Source organism: Lontra canadensis, unplaced genomic scaffold (genome assembly GCF_010015895.1).
Source record: "Lontra canadensis isolate GAN:19392208 unplaced genomic scaffold, GSC_riverotter_1.0 scaffold106, whole genome shotgun sequence".
In the NCBI taxonomy this organism is placed as follows: domain Eukaryota; kingdom Metazoa; phylum Chordata; class Mammalia; order Carnivora; family Mustelidae; genus Lontra; species Lontra canadensis.
Genome location: NW_022631100.1, coordinates 5,055,014 through 5,076,510, shown reverse-complemented (window position 1 = coordinate 5,076,510; position 21,497 = coordinate 5,055,014). Strand labels below are relative to the sequence as shown.

General features: G+C 36.4%; 1 protein-coding gene across 5 annotated transcripts in view; it reads left to right on the top strand.

Annotated features, from left to right (window-relative positions):
* Positions 1-21,497, top strand: part of COP1 (COP1 E3 ubiquitin ligase) — a 201,039-nt gene that overhangs the window by 51,414 nt on the left and 128,128 nt on the right. For all 5 annotated transcript variants that reach the window (XM_032838827.1, XM_032838826.1, XM_032838825.1 and 2 more), the window contains one exon: positions 3,791-3,926. In XM_032838827.1, coding sequence (XP_032694718.1) covers positions 3,791-3,926 — 136 coding nt within the window. The remainder of the gene's footprint in view (positions 1-3,790; positions 3,927-21,497) is intronic.

The following is a 21,497-nucleotide window of genomic DNA, read 5'->3' as shown; positions in this document are numbered from 1 at the left end:
TTATTTGAGAGACAGAGATCACAAGTAGGCAGAGAGGCAGGCAGAGAGAGAGGAGGAAGCAGGCTCCCTGCTGAGCAGAGAGCCTGATGAAGGAGCACAATTCTTATGATGAGCACTAGGTGTCATATATAAGTGATGAATCATTGAATACTCCTGAAACTAATATTGCACTGTGTGCTGAGTGACTAGAGTTTAAATAAAAATTGGAAGGAAAAAAATATAAAATTTACACATTGCTTAGGACCTTTGGAAAAATTTGCATCGGGATTGGTGGCGAAGGAAAAAGGAGGTTTACATACCATTTTTCCTGTGAGGGAGCCAAGCTTTGTTTATAAATGTGTATGAAATTATTGATTAACAGTTTTTATAAGATGGAAAACTTTCATTGTGTTGCCTGGGAATTGAGCCCCTTACTGAGCCTCTAATAGTCTGCAAAGTGGAGTAGAAAGCTGTGAAATTGAAAATGGTTTGAGACTTAGAATCTGATTGGCAGAAGGTTCACGTTAACCCTGTTAGATGTTATTTGTTGGTACGATTTTGAAATACATCCATAGGCAAATGGCAGACATTTAAAAGAAAAAGCGTGGTAGGAAAGAGAGATTGGGGAATAATTTTTAAGTAACTAGCAGCATAGGCATGCTGTGGCAGAGTAAAGCTGTAGTCACAGACCAATTTATTTTGGGGATGTAAGATTACTGAAAGGTGGGATAAATTAAAATCAGGAGGAAGATTAAATTTCATTTTTGTGGGCAGAGCTATATTGTACTTAAAACATTTGTCCTTAGTTTTTAGGAGTCTCAAGTTTGTCTTACTGAACTTTCACATTGACTACACTTACCGTATTGCTGGATATGAAGGTCCTCCTATTGTCCTTAACTGTGAAGAGGAAATTTTAACTTCTACCTAATGGAGTACATAGTGTTTCTCCTTCTGTATATTTTTAAATGAGAATTCATCCCCTCTTTCTGACTTTCAGTTTTCAACTCTGAAAATGAGAGGTGAAGCTTAAGAGATTAATGCTCTGAACTCTTAGTTGTAATTGGAAGAGAAGGTAAATTATAAAGCATTAGAAGAGAGAAAAGAAATGCCAGACACACTTTCACAAACTAATCTGTCATTGGAATAGGAAAAATAATATGCTTGCAGATATGTGTGATTATTAACCATAAATCTACCAACCAAACAAAATCCTACATTTTCATAACCATGAAAATTGAATCCTTCTACTTTCAGATACTAAAATAACCATTTTTAGTGTTTTCTTTATAACTTCTGTTGGAAGTAGGTGTTAATGAATAGGTAGATGGCCAGGAAAGTTTAGCTACCCAGGAAAAGATTATGGTCTTCAACAGAATATACATTCTTTTGAATGCTTGTGAATTTTTTGTCCTTAGGGATTGGTGTCAAAATATGAAAGAATAGATTTACATTAAATTAATACATAAACAAATATCTAAGGTGTCTTTGCAGTCACTATTTATTACATGAAGTACTCAGTTAACAGGATTATTTGTAAAAAGATTCAATTAGTTGTTACATTCAAACCACTTTGTAGTGAAGTTGATTTGTTATATTGCAGTAACCCATGATGTATTTCCAGTTTGTTGAATTTACTGAGAATTTTTATGGAGGAGGAGCATTATTTAAGTAACATTATGACAGTGCATGCTAATTGGGTTTGTTTTTTGTTGTTTTTAGAATGGAAACACTATAAAATTGGAACTTTTGATATAGGTTATTAGATGAATTTGCTGTTAGTGTTTAAACCTTTAAAATGTAAAATATTGGAGACAGAAGCTTAGTATCAGAGACTACCTATTGTTTTTCATTGTAATAAGTGTTAGTTAAGTTTATGTCAGTAGTTATCTTCAAGATAACCTAATATCTCCAGATGAACTAAATAAATTCTTTACTCTCTATCCTTGGTACCTTAACTCTGTAAATGTAATGACTTATTGTTTTAAGATTTTATTTATTATTTATTTGAGAGAGAGAGAGAGAGCACGAGCCGAGCTGAGTAGGGAGCAGAGGGAGAAGCAGACTTCCGAAGAGTCTGACACGGGGAGCCTTACACGGGGCTTGATCCTGGGATTCCCGGATCGTGACCTGAGCCGAGGGCAGATGCTTAGCCAATTGAACCATCAGGTACCCCAGACATAATGATCCTTATATCTAAATTTCATTATGCCTACTTATTTTAGAGGACATTTAAGAACAGGAAATTATGGGGCACCCGGGTGGCTCATTTGGTTAAGTGTCCAACTCTTGTTTTTTTTTTTTTTTTTAAAGATTTTATTTATTTTATTTTGATAGAGAGAGATCAGTAGGCAGAGAGGCAGGCAGAGAGAGAGAGGAGGAGGAGGAGACAGGCCCCCTGCTGAGCAGAGAGCCTGATGCGGGACTCGATCCCAGGACCCTGAGATCATGACCTGAGCCGAAGGCAGAGGCTTTAACCACTGAGCCACCCAGGCGCCCCCAACTCTTGGGTTTTGGCTCAGGTTATCTCAGGGTTGTGAGACGGAGCACCACATTAGGCTTCCTGCTCATCAGGGAGTCGGCTTCCTCTCTCTCTCTCTTCCTCCCTCTTCTCATGGGCCAATGCACACGTGTTCTCTTTCTCTCTCTCAAATAAATAAATCTTTAAAAAGCAGGGGAATCACGAAAAAGTTTACCTTGAAAAAATTGTATGTGTCTGTATGTGTGTGAGCTAAAAGTAAGGAGAAAGGTATAAAAACAGTGTTGTAACAATCTTACTTCAGATTTTAGTTAGGAAGCTAACTAAATTGGGTGTTTTACTTTTCTTTCTTTGGAAAGGAAAATACAAGTCCAAATGTAAAGCAGTTTTGAAAAGCAATGATTTCTTATTCATGTTTTCTCTGTAGTCTTGTTTCTAGATTAGAGAATGGATAGCTGTATTTAATCCGAGTCTTATATGAGATGATTTTATGATTTAAATTCTACATAACTTCATTATGAATAGTTTACTGAAATGGACTTTACTCAGTATTTATACAGTGTTCTAGTGGATGGAATTTTCCATATTCTACCAAGACATTTGAGTAGAAGCATTTTGTTTATTTTTGAGAATAATTGATATATTGGAGTTTTCCACTCCCTTTTCAGAATTGGATTTGAGAAATATTAAAGTATAATGTGAACAAGTATTTCACTTTATTTTTACTTAAAAAGCAGTTGCTTTCTTAATCGAAATTATGTTATAAATTGTGTTTTGATAGTAAATAAATGTGGGCATGCAGAAGTTTCTCTGTAAATGTGTTCCTTCAAAGTAACAAATGTGCTTAGTGTATGTACTCCTGTCCATCTCCACTTTCTCCATATTAAAGAATTTTTATTTTAATAGAAGATTAAATTTCTCTTGATCAGAGGTACTTTTTTATTTTTCTAAGAAATTATTGCTTAAAACATAAACTATAGTATGTTTTTATCGGTGTTGAAAGAGACAGTGTCTTTCAATGAACCACTAAAAAATTATTAAAGCTGAAAGATCACCTGAATAATATGTGCATACTAGTGTTTTCTAAATACTTAAGAAATGGGATGCCTGGGGTGGCTCAGTGGGTTAAGCCTCAGCAGGGGGCCTGCTTCCCTCCCCCACCCCCTGCCCCACCTGCTTCTCTGCTGACTTGTGATCTCTCTCTCTGTCAAATAAATAAAATCTTAAAAAATACTTAAGAATTGTTTGTATTTAGAATATAATTTTTAATCTGTGTATACTGCTTTTTGATTTACATCACAATTCCATTTATTTTGTTTTGTTTTCTTTGTGTAGATGATAGTAGAACTGCAAGCCAGTTGGATGAATTTCAGGAATGCTTGTCTAAGTTTACTCGATACAATTCAGTACGACCTTTGGCTACATTGTCATATGCTAGTGATCTGTATAATGGTTCCAGCATAGTCTCTAGGTAAGTATTGGGCAGCACTCTTTACTTTACTATTTACTTTTGCAAGAGTATCTAAAATTTAATTTGACAGTTTCATTGTTCTAGTTAAGAGTCTGTGTTCTGAAGTCAGGTTGCCTGTCTGTTTTAGTTCTGTGGTCTTGGGCAAGTTCCTGAATCTCTTTAGTCCTCAATGTCTTCATCTTTAAAATGGAATGGTTAATAGTATTCACCTCATTGGGTTTCAGTTTGTGTTCTTATAATGGTTTTATCTGGTTTTGGTGACAGGGTATGTATGCTCTTCTCATAAGGGCTCCCTCATCTTCAGTTTTCTACAACAGTTTGTGAAGAATTGGTATTATTTCTTCTTTATATAAAATTTTGTAGAATTCTCCAGTGAAACTATCTTGGCCTTGAGTTTTCTTTGAGGGAAGAGTTTTGAGTACAAATTAAATTTTTAAAAGAAGTATGAGACTAATCAGGTTATTGATTTTTTCTTGATTGAACATTGTTTTTAATTTGTGTCTTTAAAAGAATTTGTCCATTTCACCTAGGTTGTTGAATTTATTGGCATTCATGTGTTTGTAGTATTCCTTTATTATCCTTTCATGTCTTTAGATTTTCTAATGATGTTCCCTTTCTCGTCCCTGATACTGGAAACTTGTTTCCCTTTATTTTTCTTTCCTTAATAGTCTCGTTTAGAAGTTTATCAATTTTGTCTTTTCAAATTGGTAGCTCTTAATTTATTGATACTCTGTATTTTTCTGTTTCATTGATTTCTGCTTTAACTTTATTTTTTTCCTGCTTTCTTTAGGTTTAATTTGCCTCTTATCTTTGGTAGATCTTATCTTTGGTTTATCTTAAGGTAGAAACTAAAGTGATTGAGTTGACAATTTGCTTCTCTAATATAATTTATGCTTTAAATTTCTCTCCGTGCCCTGCATCAGCTGCATCCCATGAATTTTGATGTGGTATTTTTTTCTTTTTTCTAAATTTTGGTTTTATTATGATAAAATACATGTAACATGAAATACATTAACTTAACCAAAGTACTGTTCAGTGGTATTTAATAAATACCTTCTTAATAATGCTGCAAGTATCACCAGTGTCTGTCTTTAACACTTGACATTTTGTAAAACTGAAAATCAATACCTGTTAAATAGTAATTCTTTATTCCCCTCCTCCCCGAATCTTGGCAACCACCCATCTACTTTATTTCTCTATTATTTTGACTACTCTGAGTATGTCATATATGTGAAATCACACAGTATTGGTTTTTTGTGTGACTGGCTTATTTCACTTAGGAAAATGTTGTCAGTTTTTGTCCATGTTGTAGCATATATCAGAATTTTCTTTTTAAGTCTCAATAACACTCCCTTGTTTGTATGTTTATGCCACATTTTGCTTATCTGTTTGATGATGGATACATATGTTGCTTCTGAGTTTTTTAACTGTTCTGACTAATATTGCTATGAACATGAGTGAACAGATACACCTCTTCAAGACCTTGATTTCAGTTGTTTTAGGCATATCCCTAGATATGGCATTGCTGGATTATATGGTAATTCTATTTCTAACTTTTTTTTTTTAAAGATTTTATTTATTTATTTATTTGACAGAGAGAGAGAGAGAGAGCTCGAAATCACAAGTAGGCAGAGAGGCAGCAGAGAGAGAGGGGGAAGCAGGCTCCCTGCTGAGCAGAGAGCCCGATGTGGGGCTCGATCCCAGGACCCCAGGATCATGACCTGAGCCGAAGGCAGAGGCTTTAACCCACTGAGCCACCCAGGCACCCCTCTATTTCCAACTTTTTGATGAGCTGCCATACTGTGCATTTTAAAATTCCACCAGCAGTGCATAAGGCTTCCAGTTTCTCCACATTCTTGCCAGCACTTGTTATTTTCCCTGTTTTTGATAGTCACCATCCTAACAGGTGTGAGGTGGTTGGTAGCTCTTAGATTTGCTTTGTATTTCCATAATGATTAGTGATGTGCATTGTTTCTGTTCTTATTGGCACAGAGAAATTTCCATTGAAGTCTTTACCCAGTTTTGAATTTTGTTGTTGTGTTTCAGTAGTTCTGTGTGTATTCTGGTTATTAGTCTCTTATCAGATTTGTACTTATTTTCTCTCATTCTGTGGGTTGTCTTCTACTTTGTTGATATTGTCTATTGATTCACGGAATTTTATAATTTTCATGATGTCTAATTTGTTTTTCTTTTGTTGCCTATGCTTTTGATGTCATATCTCAGGAATCAGTATCCAATCCTAAGTCATGAAAAGAGTTTTATAGTTTTGTGGTTTAGATTTAACTTTTTGATCCATTTTGAGTTAATTTTTGTGTATGGTTTTAGGTAAGGATCCCACCCACTTCATTCTTTTTTTCATGTGGATATGCAGTATCCGCATCATCACTTCTTGAAAAACTCCTTTCTCTATTGAATGGTATCACCGCTCCTGTCAAAGGTCATTTGACCGTATATGCAAGGGTGCAAGGGTTTATGTCTGGGTTCTCTTTTCTTCTCTGCTGCATTTACCTATATATCTGTTTGTATTGCCACTACTACACCTTTTTTTTTTTTTTTTTTAAAGGAGACCTGGCCTAGGGCCAGAGACAGAGGGAGAGAGAGAATCTTAAGCAGGCTCCACACCTAGCACAGAGCTCAGCAGGGGACTCAGTGTCATGACCCTGAGATCATGACCCAAGCCAAAATCAAGAGTCAGCCTTAACAGACTGAGCCACCCACGTGCCCCAACACACTGTTTTATCAGAACTTTTTAGTAAATTTTGAAATCAGGAAATTGTGAGTGTTTTAGCTCTGTTCTTTTTCAAGATTGTTTTTTCTATTTCTGCAAAAAATGTCACTTGAGATTTTGACAGGGATTACATTGAATTTCTAGATTACTTTGGGTAATATTGACGTCTTAACAATATTCAGTCTTCTGATTCATGGACATGAGATATATTTCCATTTATTTTTCTCTTCTTTAATTTTTTTCAGCAATTTTTTGTAGTTTTCATGTATAAATCTTTTGCTTTTGATTAATTCTTTCATTTTTTTTGATGCTGCTATAAGTGGAGATGTTTTCATAATTTTATGACTATTCATTGTTATTGCATCGAAGATAGATTTTCATTCAGTTCAAGAAGCTTTTAAGTTTCAAATTTGATTTTTTTTTTGACTCATGGATTATTGAGACATATCTTAGTAGTTTTCAAATGTTGAGATTTTCCAGTTATCTTTTTGTTATTATGTTATTTTTATCTTCATTATCTCGGTGACCATTCTTTAAAAATTCCTAAAATAATTTTCTAATACACATAAAAATAGAATGGAATAATAATCCCTCATGTAGTCATCTTCCAGATTCAGCAGTGATCCAGATTTTGCTATACTTGCTTCTTTTATAGTTTTCATTCTCTTCTTTGCTTATGTATTTTTTTAAAAGATTTTACTTATTTATATGAAAGAGAGAGAGAGAGAGAGACAGCAATAGCCAGAGAGAGCACAAGTGGGGAGGAGAGGGACAAGCAGACTCCCCACTCAGCGGAGAGCCCAACTTGGGGTGCGATCCCAGAACCCTGGGATCATGAGCTGAGCTGAAAGTAGATGCTTAACTGAGCCCTACTTAAGGTGCCCCTACTTAAGGATTTTGAGACAGATTTCAGATTCTGTGTCATTTCATCCTTATATTCTTAAGAATGTAAATATGAACTTTTAAAACCACAGGGCTGTATCATATGTAACACAGTTTCCAGTAATCCCTTGGTATCATCACATTGTTTTTGTTTTTGTTTTTGTTCAAATCTCCTAGATAAAATAAAGAAACCTTAAAAAGATTTTTGATGCAGATCAAGAATTTGGCAATTTTTAACTTGTCCAGTACATTGTTATGTATGGTTTTCCATTTCCATTACAAAGATTTTTTATTAAAATATAAGAATATCAGTCTTGGAATTTAAGCTGATACCTAAAGAGACTTGCAGCTAACTGTTGATTGTATTCCAGCTGGTTTAGCTCAGTAGCGAGTAAGACAAGAATCACACATTCATTTTTTTTTAAAGATTTAATTTATTTATTTGACAGAGATCACAAGTAGACAGAGAGGCCGGCAGAGAGAGAGGGGGTAAGCAGGCTCCCCGCTGAGCAGAGAGCCTGATGTGGGGCTCGATCCCAGGACCCTGGGATCATGACCTGAGCTGAAGGCAGAGGCCTTAACCCACTGAGCCACCGAGGCACCCCTCACATTCATTTTTTTTTTTTCTATGTGTTGGTAATATGTGTTTTCTTTCTTTCTTTTTTTTTAAAGATTTTATTTATTTATTTGACAGAGAGAGATCACAAGCAGGCAGAGAGAGAGGAGGAAGCAGGCTCCCTGCTGAGCAGAGAGCCCGATGCAGGGCTTGATCCTAGGACTCTGAGATCATGACCTGAGCCGAAGGCAGCGGCTTAACCCACTGAGCCACCAGCACTGGAATGATTAAAACTTGAAAATGCAGTAGATTGTGGGGCTTATTTAACTAATTAATTAAATGAGTAATTAAATTTATATAGCAAAGATTAATCGACCCCTTAATGTGGGCTAGGCTAAGCATACAATCGTGAATTGGCCAGATTTGATGCTTGGTTTAGGAAAGCTCTTAGTATTATTTGAGTGTCTTTGTAGAAAAAATGTAAGAAAGTTTTTGAAATGCTTTAGCTTGGAGTGACAGTGTAACACTATTGCTTAGTTTTTCCTTCTTTCTTTCTTTCTTTTTTTTTTTTTTTGAGAATGCACTGGTGTGCTTGTGCACAAGTAGGAGCTGGTAAGGGGCAGAGGGGGGAGAGAGAATCCTAAGCAGTCTCCACACCCAGGGAGGAGCCTGACACGAGGCTCAATCCCACAACCCTTAGATCGTGACCTGAACTGAAACCAAAAGCTGGTCGCTTAACTGAGCCACCCAGGTGCCCCTTAAATTCTTAACTAGTGTAAGAATGTATAATATATATTTTTGAGATTTAGAGATGTAGCTTGAATATGAAATGGCAAAAACGATGGAAGTTTATAAATAATATAAATAATATAAATGACCTGATAAATACATTTACCTGTAATTGTGTGGCTCTACTCAACTAAAATATAATGCAGATTATAGCTCTATTTTAATATAGATTAATGTCCCTTAGCACTGTAAATTCATCCTGCATTGTATTTTCTTTTCCATTAAGGAAGGAACAAAAATCCAAAAATAGTAAAAATTTCCATCTTAACTTTATATTACAAAAGCATCATTTCTAGTTAGAAAATCTAGAATTGGTTATACATCTCTAGGATTTAAAAAAGAATAAGAGCCATTTTGTGTCATCATTTTTAGAAAAAGATTTAATTTATTTATTTGACAGAGAGAGAGAGAGAAGGAACACAAGCAGGGGGAATAGGAGAGGGAGGAGCAGGGAGCTTGACGAGGGGCTTGATCTCAGGTCCCTGGGATCATGACCTGAGCTGAAGGTAGGTGCTCGAGAACTGAGCCACCCAGGCGCCCCTGTTTTCATCATTTTTGAAAACTGATTTTAATATAATTAAAATAGCTTGATTTTAATGTAATTCTGGGCTTTTTTTTTTTTTTTAAGCTTGATTTTAATATGATTCTGGGCTTTTTTTTTTTTTTTAATGCTATTAAATCCTCCCTCCCTCCTCCAAAGTTTTGTTTAAATTCTAGTTAGTTAACACATAGTGTAATATTGGTTTCAGGAGTATTAACTCTTGATCATACAGAGACATTTATGTCAGAACACTGTGTATTCTGAGGCAGAAGTTTACTGAAGACTTAAATGAGATTTCAGTTTGGAAATACCACTTAATGAAAGTGAGATTAGGGGTGCCCGGGTGATGCAGTTCGCTGGATGTCAGACTCCCGCACTCCCTTGGAGTCTGCTTGAGGCTCTCTTCCCCCACCTGCCCATGCTTACTTGCTTGCTCTTTCTCTGGAATAAATAAATTTTTTTAAAAGTGAGATTTGTTTTATTAAAATATTTCAATTAAAAATTTAAAAGGTACCTTCAGTTATTTCATCTTGCATGCTAACATCTTTTCTTTCATTGACATTGAATTGACATTTTGGAAAACATTTCAGTTTTGAAGGCTTATAATATAAGAGAGGAGAGATGAAGACTAGTAGGTAGCAACAAGAAAAATAGTATTCGGAGAGACTTTGCCAGTTTCACAGCCCTGGAGATTTTTTTGCTTTTCCTACTTCCTCGTAGGAAGGAAGACACACATCATTGATAATAAATTTACTTTAAAAGCTTTTAATTCCTCTCAAAATAGGAAATTTTGATGAAGAATGTCTTTTGGGAAAAGAGATAAAGACATATTAGAAATGACAAATAATGTTGAATTTACATTATTTAATAATGTTGCATTATTTCATTACATTGTGGAAGAAATTATTCTTACTGTAAAATTGCATGAAATATATCTAGTGTTGGTCATTCACTGCATTGAGAATCTGACAGAGAAAAACTTGGTTTTAAAGTTTTCCTTTTGCTTTATGGATCATGTTGGGTTAATACCATACTTAAATTCCACAAGGTGGCAGCATTTGTTTACTTTAACAGTTTCTCAATTATTAGTAGACTAGGTATGGAAATAAATGGCTTATGGAAATTAATAGCTAATAAGGATGTTCATGCTCATGAATACTAAGTGGTCCTAGATTAATAAAAGCAAGCTATGGAAAGGACAGAAACTCATCTTACAATGATGTCACATTTTGCTTATTTTCTTAAATATCTAGTGGCCACCAGAGAGGAATTTTTTTAAACTGCATTGCTTGAATTTACTGAATACTTAGCAGTTGGCTGTTTCTTAAATTTTTGGTTTGAATTTTACATACCTAGATTATTATGGTTAAAATTGTTCTACATTCCATATGTAGTTTAGAGGTTATATAACACTTTTGCTTATGGTTTCTTGAATTTTTAAATAGAATTGCAGCAGGCATTAGTAAATTTATAAGAAAGCGGTTATGTATTGTGGCATTCATTGTTGCTGCTAGATGAGTTGCTATACTGGCAATGTAGTATTTGATTATTTGATTACTTTTTTAAAGATACCTTTTTGAGTACCTTACGTGGTATTTTAAGTATTTCACTAACTCATTTAATCTTTATATCAAACTTATGGAATAAGGCATTGTGATTGATCCTATTATACAGATGAGGAATTGTGGTAGAGATAAATTTATCTAAATTGTCCAAGTTCAACACAATGCTAGTGAATGATAGAATTAAGATTTGAACTGAGACATTGTGGCTTCTGAGTTTACTCTTCCATTATTCCCTTCAGTACCCGTTAAAACACTGTACTTTTGAGACACCCAAAAGAATAAAATGAACGAATTCTTTTGAGTTTCTTTTTTTTTTTTTTTTTTAAGATTTAATTTTTTATTTTAGAGGTAGGGGAGGAGCCGAGGGAGAGGCAGAGAATCTCTAGCAGACTTTCTCGCTGAGTGCAGAGCCTGCCGTGAGGCTTGAACCCACCGCACTGGGAGCATGATCTGAGCCCAAATCAAGAGTCAGACACTCACCCAACTGAGCCACCCAGGCTTCCCTCTTTTGAGTTTATGATAATTGGTATTCCTGTGACTGTCTTGTCTGATTTGCTCTAAATAATGAGCATGTTTTTAAAATTTTAATTTGATGTAGATATTCTGTTGAAAAGCCACTCTTGCCATAGCTTGAGAGTATTCATGTTCAACATTTATTTATTTATTTATTTATTTATTTTTGTAGTAGCCAGTTATGAGGATTATTTTTCCTGAATTTCAGTTTTTAATGATAGCCAGCACTGATTCTGTATTGTAGAATACTTTGACTTTTTTTTTTTTTTTATATTTTATTTCTTTATTTGACAGAGATCACAAATAGGTAGAGAGGCAGGCAGAGAGAGAGGAAGGGAAGCAGGCTCCCTGCTGAGCAGAGAGCCCAATGCGGGGCTCGATTTTAGGACTCTGAGATCATGACCTGAGCCGAAGGCAGAGGCTTAACCCACTGAGCTACCCAGGTACCCCAGAATGCTTTCACTTCTTAATTTATATTTAAAAACATCTCCAGGTAATTAAGTGACTTGTTTTCAAAGGAAAAATTATGACATTTTATTTTATTTGTTTTTTAAGCAGGTTGTTTTATTTGTTTTGTTTTGTTTTGTTTTAAGTAGGCTCCGTGCTGGGCCACAGCATGGAGCCCATCATAGGGCTTAAACTCAGCGATCCTATGATCAAGACCTGAGCTGAAATTGAGACAGACGCTGAGCCACAGACATAGACCCAGGTGCCCCTTTGACTCTTTAGGACTGCTAATGAACTTTCTCTTTTTATTAATAAGATATTTTTGTTATCATCCGACACGTTATTGGGCTATCTGGGGTCAATGAGAAATGTGAGGATTTGGGAGGATAGAGAAAAGGATTTCCTTCCAGAATTTTGCTCAGGCCTAATCTTTTAAAGCAGTAATTTTAAAAACTGTGTTCTAAACTTGAAGTTTCCTCAGGAAAGCGTCTTATGTATCTTACTTCCTGCTGACTCCCTATTTCTGGCAGATGATAGGTGCTTAATAGTAAATATTTGTTGAATGAATGGAAACTCTCTTGCCTGCTCTGGTAGGATCTGGAGGGCTATAATAGTTGTCCAACTCAACCTGTTTTTATATATTTGCTTGCTGATAGGAGTTCCTTTGAAGAAAGTATCCCGGGGCGCCTGGGTGGCTCAGTGGTTAAAGCCTCTGCCTTCGGCTCAGGTCATGATCTCAGGGTCCTGGGATCGAGTCCCGCATCAGGCTCTCTGCTCAGCGGGGAGCCTGCCTCCTCCTCCTGACTCTCTCTGCCTGCCTCTCTGCCTACTTGTGATCTGTTTGTCAAATTAAAAAAAAAAAAAAAAATCTTTGAAGAAAGTATCCCTAGGCTATAAAAGAAGTTTGTAAATCACAAATGACACATGACAGAAAAATAAAGTAGTGTTAACAACTTAAAATAGAGACATCTAGGATTCTCAGCAAGCTTTGATGAGTTTCCTCCTTTTGTAACAATTCAAGATACAGGTTAAAAGTGAGATGCAGATAGTGCAAGCTTACATATTAGAAGCTGCTGCGTCCTTTCCTTCTGTCATAGCCTCTACCCTAAAATTTTCCTATTGTCATTTTCTCATTTTTGTGTTTCCTTTTGCCTTTGCTTAGGCTGAGGCTTGTCAGTAGGACAGAGTGAAACCATAAACTCAAATAATTTTACACTTCTTTCTTCAAAGTGTTCATTGGGTTAGCATTTGAGATTTTAGTAGACTAGTAAAAGTTTGTCACTAATCAGAACATAAAATATATGCCTACAATGAAAGTTTAGAATTAAAATATTGCCTTTTATGATAAAACTCTTTTGTTGATCTGATGACTCTCTTCAAATAATCAAAGTGGGAAAAGAATTAGAAGGATTCTGTTTGGTATCCAAGAAACCTACTATCCAAAGTAGGACTAATGGCTGGAAGTTACATTTTAAGGCTAAAACAAGGAAGCTCTTTTTAGTCAGCAATGTGCGGAAGTAGAATAGGCTTCATTAGGAGGCAGTTGCCATATGCCCTTAGGACTTTAAACTGTGCTTCATCTTTTTTTTTTTTTTTAAGATTTTTAATTTATTTGACAGAGACATAGTGAGAGAGGGAACACAAGTAGGGGGAGTAGGAGAGGGAGAAGCAGGCCCCCAGCTGAGCAGGGAGCCAGGTGAGGTGGCTCATCCCAGAACCTTGGGATCATGACCTGAGCCAAAGGCAGATGCTTAAGGACTGAGCCACCCAGGCGCTCCCCTTCTTCTTCTTCTTCTTCGTCTTCATCTTCATCTTCTTCGTCTTCATCTTTGTCTTCTTCGTCTTCGTCTTCGTCTTCATCTTCGTCTTCTTCGTCTTTGTCTTCTTCTTCATTTTCTTCTTCGTCTTTGTCTTCTTCATCTTCGTCTTCTTCGTCTTCATTGTCTTCATTGTCGTCTTCGTCTTCTTCTTCGTCTTCGTCTTCTTTAATACAGAAACTCTTTCTGCAATCCTGAGGTTGGTTATATATTCACCTATATTTGTCTGGAATATTTAAAGATTTTATTTATTTATTTGAGAGAGAGAAAGAACACAGTGGGAGAGTGGGAGGGAAAAGCAGACGCAGGGCTTGATCCCAGCCTGAGCTGAAGGCAGACACTTAACCAACTGAGCCACCCAGGTTGTTATTTTTGTTTTAATTTTTAAAAATTGTATCTATTCATAATGTAAGTGCTGAGGGTACCAGTAAAAGTGATATACAGGTTAGCGGAGAGACAAAATCTATAAAGCCAATCTATAAAATCTATAAGCCAATATAGAAAAAAAAAGCATTTTGAGTGCTATGAAAATATCTACTGGCTACAGTACAGTGGATTTGAGATAAAGAATAGAAGCAAGGGGATCAGATCTATAAGTACTTTTGAATTGTCCTAGCAACACATGATGATGGCCTGTGGTCTCTACTACAAGGAAGTCAGTAGAGCTTGGACAGAGAAGTATTTAAGACATATTTAAGGACTACGAAAGACAAAACATGATTATTGGTGGATATAGTCCTTGAAGGAGAGAAAGATAATTTCCAGGTTTTTGGTTTGAGTAGCTGGGCAGGAAAATGTGTGTGTGTGTGTGTGTGTGTGTGTGTGTGTGTGTTTAAATTCAATTAATTAACACATAGTGTATTATAGTGTATAGTATCTCAGAGGTAGAGTTCATTGATTCCTCAGTCTTATGTAACACCCAGTGCTCATTATATCCCGTGCCCTCCTTAATGTCCATCTCCCAGTTACCCTGTCCCCCCACAGCAGTCCTCAGTTTGTTTCCTATGATTAAGAGTCTCCTATAGTTTGCTTCCTGATTTCATCTTGTTTAATTTCCCCCCCTTCCCCTATACTCCTCTGTTTTGTTTCTTAAAATCCACATGAGTGAATTCCTGTGATAATTGTCTTTCTCTGGTTGATGAATTTCGCTTAGCATGATGCCCTCTAGTTCCATCTGTGTCGTTGCAAATGGCAAGATTTCATTTTTTTTTTTAAAGATTTATTTATTTATTTGACAAGCAGAGATCACAAGTAGGCAGAGAGGCGGGCAGAGAGAGAGAGAGGTGGAAGCAGGCTCCCCGCTGAGCAGAGAGCCTGATGTGGGGCTCGATCCCAGGACCCTGGGATCATGACCTGAGCCAAAGGCAGGGACTTTAACCCACTGAGCCACCCAGGTGCCCCAAGATTTCTTATTTTTTTTGTTGATGGCTGAGTAACTTTCCATTTTATGTATATACCACATCTTTTTTATTCATTCATCTGTCAGTGGACATCTGGGCTCTTTCTACAGTTTGGCTATTGTGAACATCGTCGCTGTAAACATTGGGGTGCAGGTGCCGCTTTGGATCACTACACTTATGTCTTTGGTGTAAATACCTAGTATTGCAATTGCTGGGTCATAGGGCAGCTCTATTTTCAACTTTTTGAGGAACCTCCATACTCTTTCCAGAGTGGCTGTACCAGCTCACATTCCCACCAACAGTGTAGGAGAGTTCCCCTTTCTCTGTATCCTTGCCAACATCTTTCATTCCTGAGTTGTTAATTTTGGCCATTATGACCAATGTGAGGCGGTATTTCATATCTCATTGTGGTTTTGATTTGTATTTCTCTGATGTCAAATGATGTTGAACATTTTTTCGTGTATCTGTTAACAGTTGTATGTTTTCTTTGATGAAATATCTGTTTGTGTCTTCTGCCCATTTTTGATTGAATTGTTCGTTCTTTGGGTGTTGAGTCTGTTAAGTTCTTATGAAAAAAAATTTTTTTTAAGATTTTATTTATTTATTTGACAGACAGAGATCACAAGTAAGCAGAGAGACAGAGAGAGCAGGGAGCCCGATGTGGGGCTCGATTCCAGGACTCCAGGATCATGACCTGAGCCGAAGGCAGAGGCTTTAACCCACTGAACCACCCAGGCCCCCCGAGTTTGTTAAGTTCTTTATAGATTTGGGACACTAGCCCTTTATCTGTTAAGATAAGAAAAATGTGGTGTTATTTACACGGATAGAGATACTGGAGGAAAACCAGGTTTGAAGGCAATGAGGTGCATGAGAGTTAACCAAGTAGAAATTTTGCATTGGCTTGCTAGATGCACAGAGATGAAATTTGTACCATTGATAATGGGGACGGTGCTTGTCGATTGATAGAGCTCCTACATCGAAAGATCCAGGTAGATGAGGAGGAACCAGTAAAGTTGCCTGAAATAGTTTATAGATAAGAATGAAAACCAGGAAAATATATTGCCTTGCAAACCAAGAAATGGAGGATAATCTGCAGCATTAGACACTGGGCAGGATTGGATCCAAAGCAAAGTGAGATTTTTTGCTTTGATTAGAAGGGCTAATAAGAGGGAAGAAGAAGAGAATCATTGCAAAGACAGGCATGTTTGTCGTGTTAAATGATAGGAAGATAAAGGACATTGTCTCCTAAGAATTTGTGCTTTCGCTATGTGTCGTTGCTGAGTGACAGGTAGAAAATGTGGTTGGTGTTTGTGTGTGACTCAAGAAGAAAGAGATACTAGGTAATGAAAATGATGAGATTGATGGACTGTGAAATTTAAACTGAATACTAAAGTAGATAAAGTTAGGAGAGGCCTGAGAAAGAGGCAAAAATTGGTGAATCAGAATGAAGGGTTGTAGGAATAGTGGGCAAGCGAGGGGGAGTTTTGTGGAGACTATGATCAGAGAGGTATTGGATCTTTGGCCCAGGGTACTTTTCCATCTTTGTATTTACAGCATTGGGTAGTTTACCTGATACTTAGTGGGCACACATGTTTGTTGATTCAACTGGAGAATAATCTAAAATGCAAGATAGAAAATAAGTAATAAATGCTTGTGGGGATTGGACGAAATGCTGAAGGAGTTGACTAAAAGAGGGAGTTCACTTTAGGCACTGGCTTTCAGGTTCCTAGGGGTATTTGAAATGGTGCTTTTCAAGGTTTTTCTTTTGCATTTCTATAGATTATTCTCTCTGTACTTGATTCTTTTTTTTTTTTTTAAAGATTTTATTTATTTATTTGACAGACAGAGATCATAAGTAGGCAGAGGCAGGCGGGTGGGGCGGGGGAAGCAGGCTCCTTGCTGAGCAGTTAGCCCATGCGATGCGGGGCTTGATCCCAGGGCCCTGAGATCATGACCTGAGCTGAAGGCAGAGGCTTTAACCCACTGAGCCGCCAAGGCGCCCCTCTGACTTGATTCATAAGCTAGAAAGTGACATTAATATATTTTTTTCTAATTCTTCCCTGTGTTCAAATATATGTCTTTTATAATTTCTTGCAGAAGTTTGTGGTGGAAGTAGTAATTGTTTTTAAAAGCTGGGATATCCTTGTACTTGGTTACATTAAAGGAGAAAATAATGCTTATTTTGGACCTTTTATGGATAAAATATATGGAGAAGAAATAAGGAAATATAATTATTCACTCATATCAAATTATACAGATTTCCTATATAGGAGAAGTCATTTGCAAATTTTTATACTAAAACTACCCATTTGCAATAGGTGAAAGAAGACCAATTTTGAAGTTTTTTTGTTTTGCTGTTTTTTGTTAAGTATAGTTGACATACAGTGTTCTATAATTTTAGGTATACAAATAGTGATTTGACAGTTCTATGTATCATGCTTTGCTTACCACATGTGTAGCTATCCTCTGTCACCATACGATGCTAGTATTGTACCATTGACTGTATTCCCTGCGTTGTACCTTTCATCTCTGTGACATAATCATTTTATAACTGGAATCCAGTACCTCCCACACCCATTCCCCCATCCTATCAGTTTATTCTCTATATTTATGTCTCTGCTTTTTTTTTTTTTGTTTTGTTTTTTGGATTCTACATGTAAGTGAAATCACATGGTATTTGTCTTTCTTTGTCTTTTTTTTTTTTTTTTTTAAACCAGGTTCCATGCCCAATGTGGAGCTCATCATGGGGCTTGAATTTAGGACCCTGGGATTGAGACCTGAGCCGAAATCAAGAGTCAGACACTTAACTGACTGAGCCATCCAGGCACCACTGTCTTTCTCTGTCTTACTTCACTTAGCATAATACATTCTAGGTCCATCTATGTTGTTGTAAATGGCAAGATCTTATTCTTTTCTTAAGGCTAATATTCCATCTAATATACATCTGGGGCACATGGGTGGCTCAGTTAGTTAAGCATCTGCCTTAGGCTCAGGTCATGATCTCAGGGTCCTGGATTGAGCCCTGAGTTGGGCTCCCTGCTCCTCAGGAAGTCTGCTTCTCCCTCTACCCTCCTCCCACTCATGCTCTCTCTTTCTCCCTGTCAAATAAATAAAATCTTTTAAAAAAGTTAACATGCCACATCTTTATCCATTCATCTGTGGATAGACACTTGGGTTGCTTCCCTATCTTGGCTATTATAAATAATGCTGCAGTAAACATAGGGGTGTATATATCTTTTCAAATTAGTGTTTTCATTTTCTTTGGGGGCATATGCAGTGGTGGAATTACTGGATTATATAGTATTCCAATTTTTACTCTTTTTGAGGTACTGCTGTACTGTCTTCTGCAGCGGCTGCACCACTTTGCATTTGTACCAGTGGTTCATGAGGGTTCCTTTTCTCCGTATCTTCAGCAACATTTTTTATTTCTTGTGTTTTTGATCCTAGCCAATCTGACAAGGTGTAAAGTAGTATTATAGTTTTGATTTGCATTTCCCTAATGATTAGTGATGTCGAACATTTTTTCATGTGTCTGTTGGCCATCTGTATATCTTTGAAAAAATGTCTATTTATGTCCTCTGCCTATTTTTAATCAGATCATTTGGTTTTCTTTTTTGGTGCAAAGTTGTATAAGCTCATACATTTTGGATATTAAGCTCTTGCTGAAAATGTCATTTGCAACTATCTTCTATCATTCAGTTAGATTTCCTTTTTGTTTTGTTGATGGTTTCCTTCTCTGGGCAAAAAAAAAAAATTTTTTTTAAAGATTTTATTTATTTGACAGAGAACACAAGTAGGCAGAGAGGCAGGCAGAGAAAGAGGGGGAAGCAGGCTCCCTGCCGAGCAGAGAGCCTGCTCCATCCCAGGACCCTGGGATCATGACCTGAGCCGAAGGCAGAGGCTTTATTTAACCCAGTGAGCCACCGAGGTGTCCCTGGGCAAAAACTTTTTATTTTGTGTAGTACCAGTAGTTTATTTTTGCTTTTATTATCCTTGCCTAAGGAGACATTATCTAGGAATATGTTGCTAAGGCCAATGTCAAAGAGATTACTACCTGTGTTTTCTTCTAGGAACTGTATAGTTTCAGGTCTCACATGTAGGTGCTATTTGGAGTTTATTTTTGTTTATGGTGTGAGAAAGTGGTTCAGTTTCATTCTTTTCCATGTAGTTGTCCAGTTTTCCTAGCACCATTTGTAAAGAAGGTCAGTTTGAATGAGTTGAAGTCTCATGTAGTTTAAAAAAATAATTTTACTTCTTTCAGCTATCTAACCTACTCAAATAGTTTCAGCTGAATCCTATTTAAATGAGATGATTTGAGAACTTACTTGAATTATTCTAGCATTTTGTGTGGTACATTGTAATTACATTTATTTACAGTTGGAGGGCTTACTAAAACATTTCCGGGCCCTACTCCAGAAGTTTCTTATTCACTAGTCTGTGCTAGGGCCAAGAATTTACGTTTCTAACACGTCGCGAGGTAATAGCGCTGTTGCTGGTCTGAGACCACACTTTGAGAGTACTGTCTTAGGTTACGAGCTTTAAAAAAGAAATTCACTTCTAACAGGAAATATTTATAATTTTAATTCTTTAGTAAAAAACCAATTATTTATGTTTTTATAGTTTGTGAATTAAAGGAAAAAGGTTAAAGACCATTTATTTTATAGAGTTTTCTAAATAATAAACTATTACAGTATGCTATGAACAGGTTGCATACGTACCAAGATGCTTATTCCTTCTGTTCTTGGGACAGTTGGGTGGGGATGGGTTGGAGAAGCAGCTCATAACCAACTATCCTCGGGATAGAGAGATTAACCCCAGGATAGAGGGATTAACCCCATAATTAGCTTATTTGTTTTGTCCACTGCAGGGTGATAGGGAAACTCTAGCTTAAAGAACCTAGGGACAAAAAAAGTATTTTGGTTTCTTTTGAAGTTGTTTTAGTCATTTTTGGTGAAAGAATTATGTACTGAAAATTGAGATTGGGCTCCTTAATATATAAAGTATTGGCATTTCATGCTGATTATTAATCTTAAAGCCGAATTGTTAAAAGGAAGCCTGCTCTTATCCTGCTGGAGAATCATCTCACTTTGCCATAGAAGTAAGGCATTGGGTGGCTAGTCGGTAGGGCACAGATTTGGGGGGACTGAAAAGGATGTTTTGAACATGTTAAAATTTAGAAAATATGTCCTTCAGTTTAATGTCTTTCTTATGCTACTGACTTAATTAAGATTATGTAGGGGAGAAGAAATCTTTTTCCTTCTACCCTTCCACGTTTTTGATTGGGACCCCACAACAGATTAACAAGAGAAAAACGGAAGTTAGTAATATGTACATTTCTTGTATACACTGGAGAAACCTAGGCAAATGTGTAACTCAACTGTCTGAGAACTCTGGCTTATGTCAGATCTTTAGCAAAGAACAATAAATATGTAGAGAAATGAAAGGATTAAAAAAATAGCAGTTTTATATTTCCAAGAATAGCAAACTATGGGAAAGTAAATATACTGGAGGAAATTAATGGAATGAGGTTTATTTGCAGATTTCTTTCATGCCATATCTGGGCTTCTATCCTGCTTTTAGGTGGTAAAAGGGGGAGGGTAGAGAGTGCTTTTCCTGCATTTGCTGCTTAATTGCCTTTAGCTCAAAATAGTTTTTGTGTCAAAGAGGCATATTTTGGGGTGATGTATTATGGTTTCCTTCAGATAAAAGGCAGTCTCTGCCTATTTTTGTCACTGGTGTGAGTTTAGTAGTACTTCACTTTACTGCCACTTAGAAATAACTGTGATATCAGTATACATAAAACTTAATCTGGTAAAGGTGTTTTATAATATAAACACTTGGGTAGGTACCATCATTTGGCCCAGATGTGGTAATTTCCCTGTATACTGCCTCCATTGGACATTTTCATACCTTTAAAACTTTTTGGGTAAAGTAGGATGTTACTGTGAGAGCTGTTGTCCACATGTATCATTTCAGTTTTTACTCCTTTGAGTTAATTTCTCTAGCTACCTTTACAGCAGAGTGTTTCATATTATGGTAACACTTCACCTGTATAGAATTTAACCTGGCAATCTCATCTAACTAAAACACAATCAGTAATCAAGGTTTAAATGAAACATAAAAAGGCTTTAGAACAAAATAAATGCCACTAAATTAATGGCTAAAGCTCAAATATTAGCAAATAGCCATTTTCTTGAATTATTTCAGGCCTAGTGATTTGTATACAGTTCTTGTAATCTTAGTTTTATCTGGTTTTGTGTCTCTTCAAAGTGTAAAAGAAGAGAGATTGCAATAGATGGGTTGAAGAAGTGATAGCTACTTGTTAGACAAAGG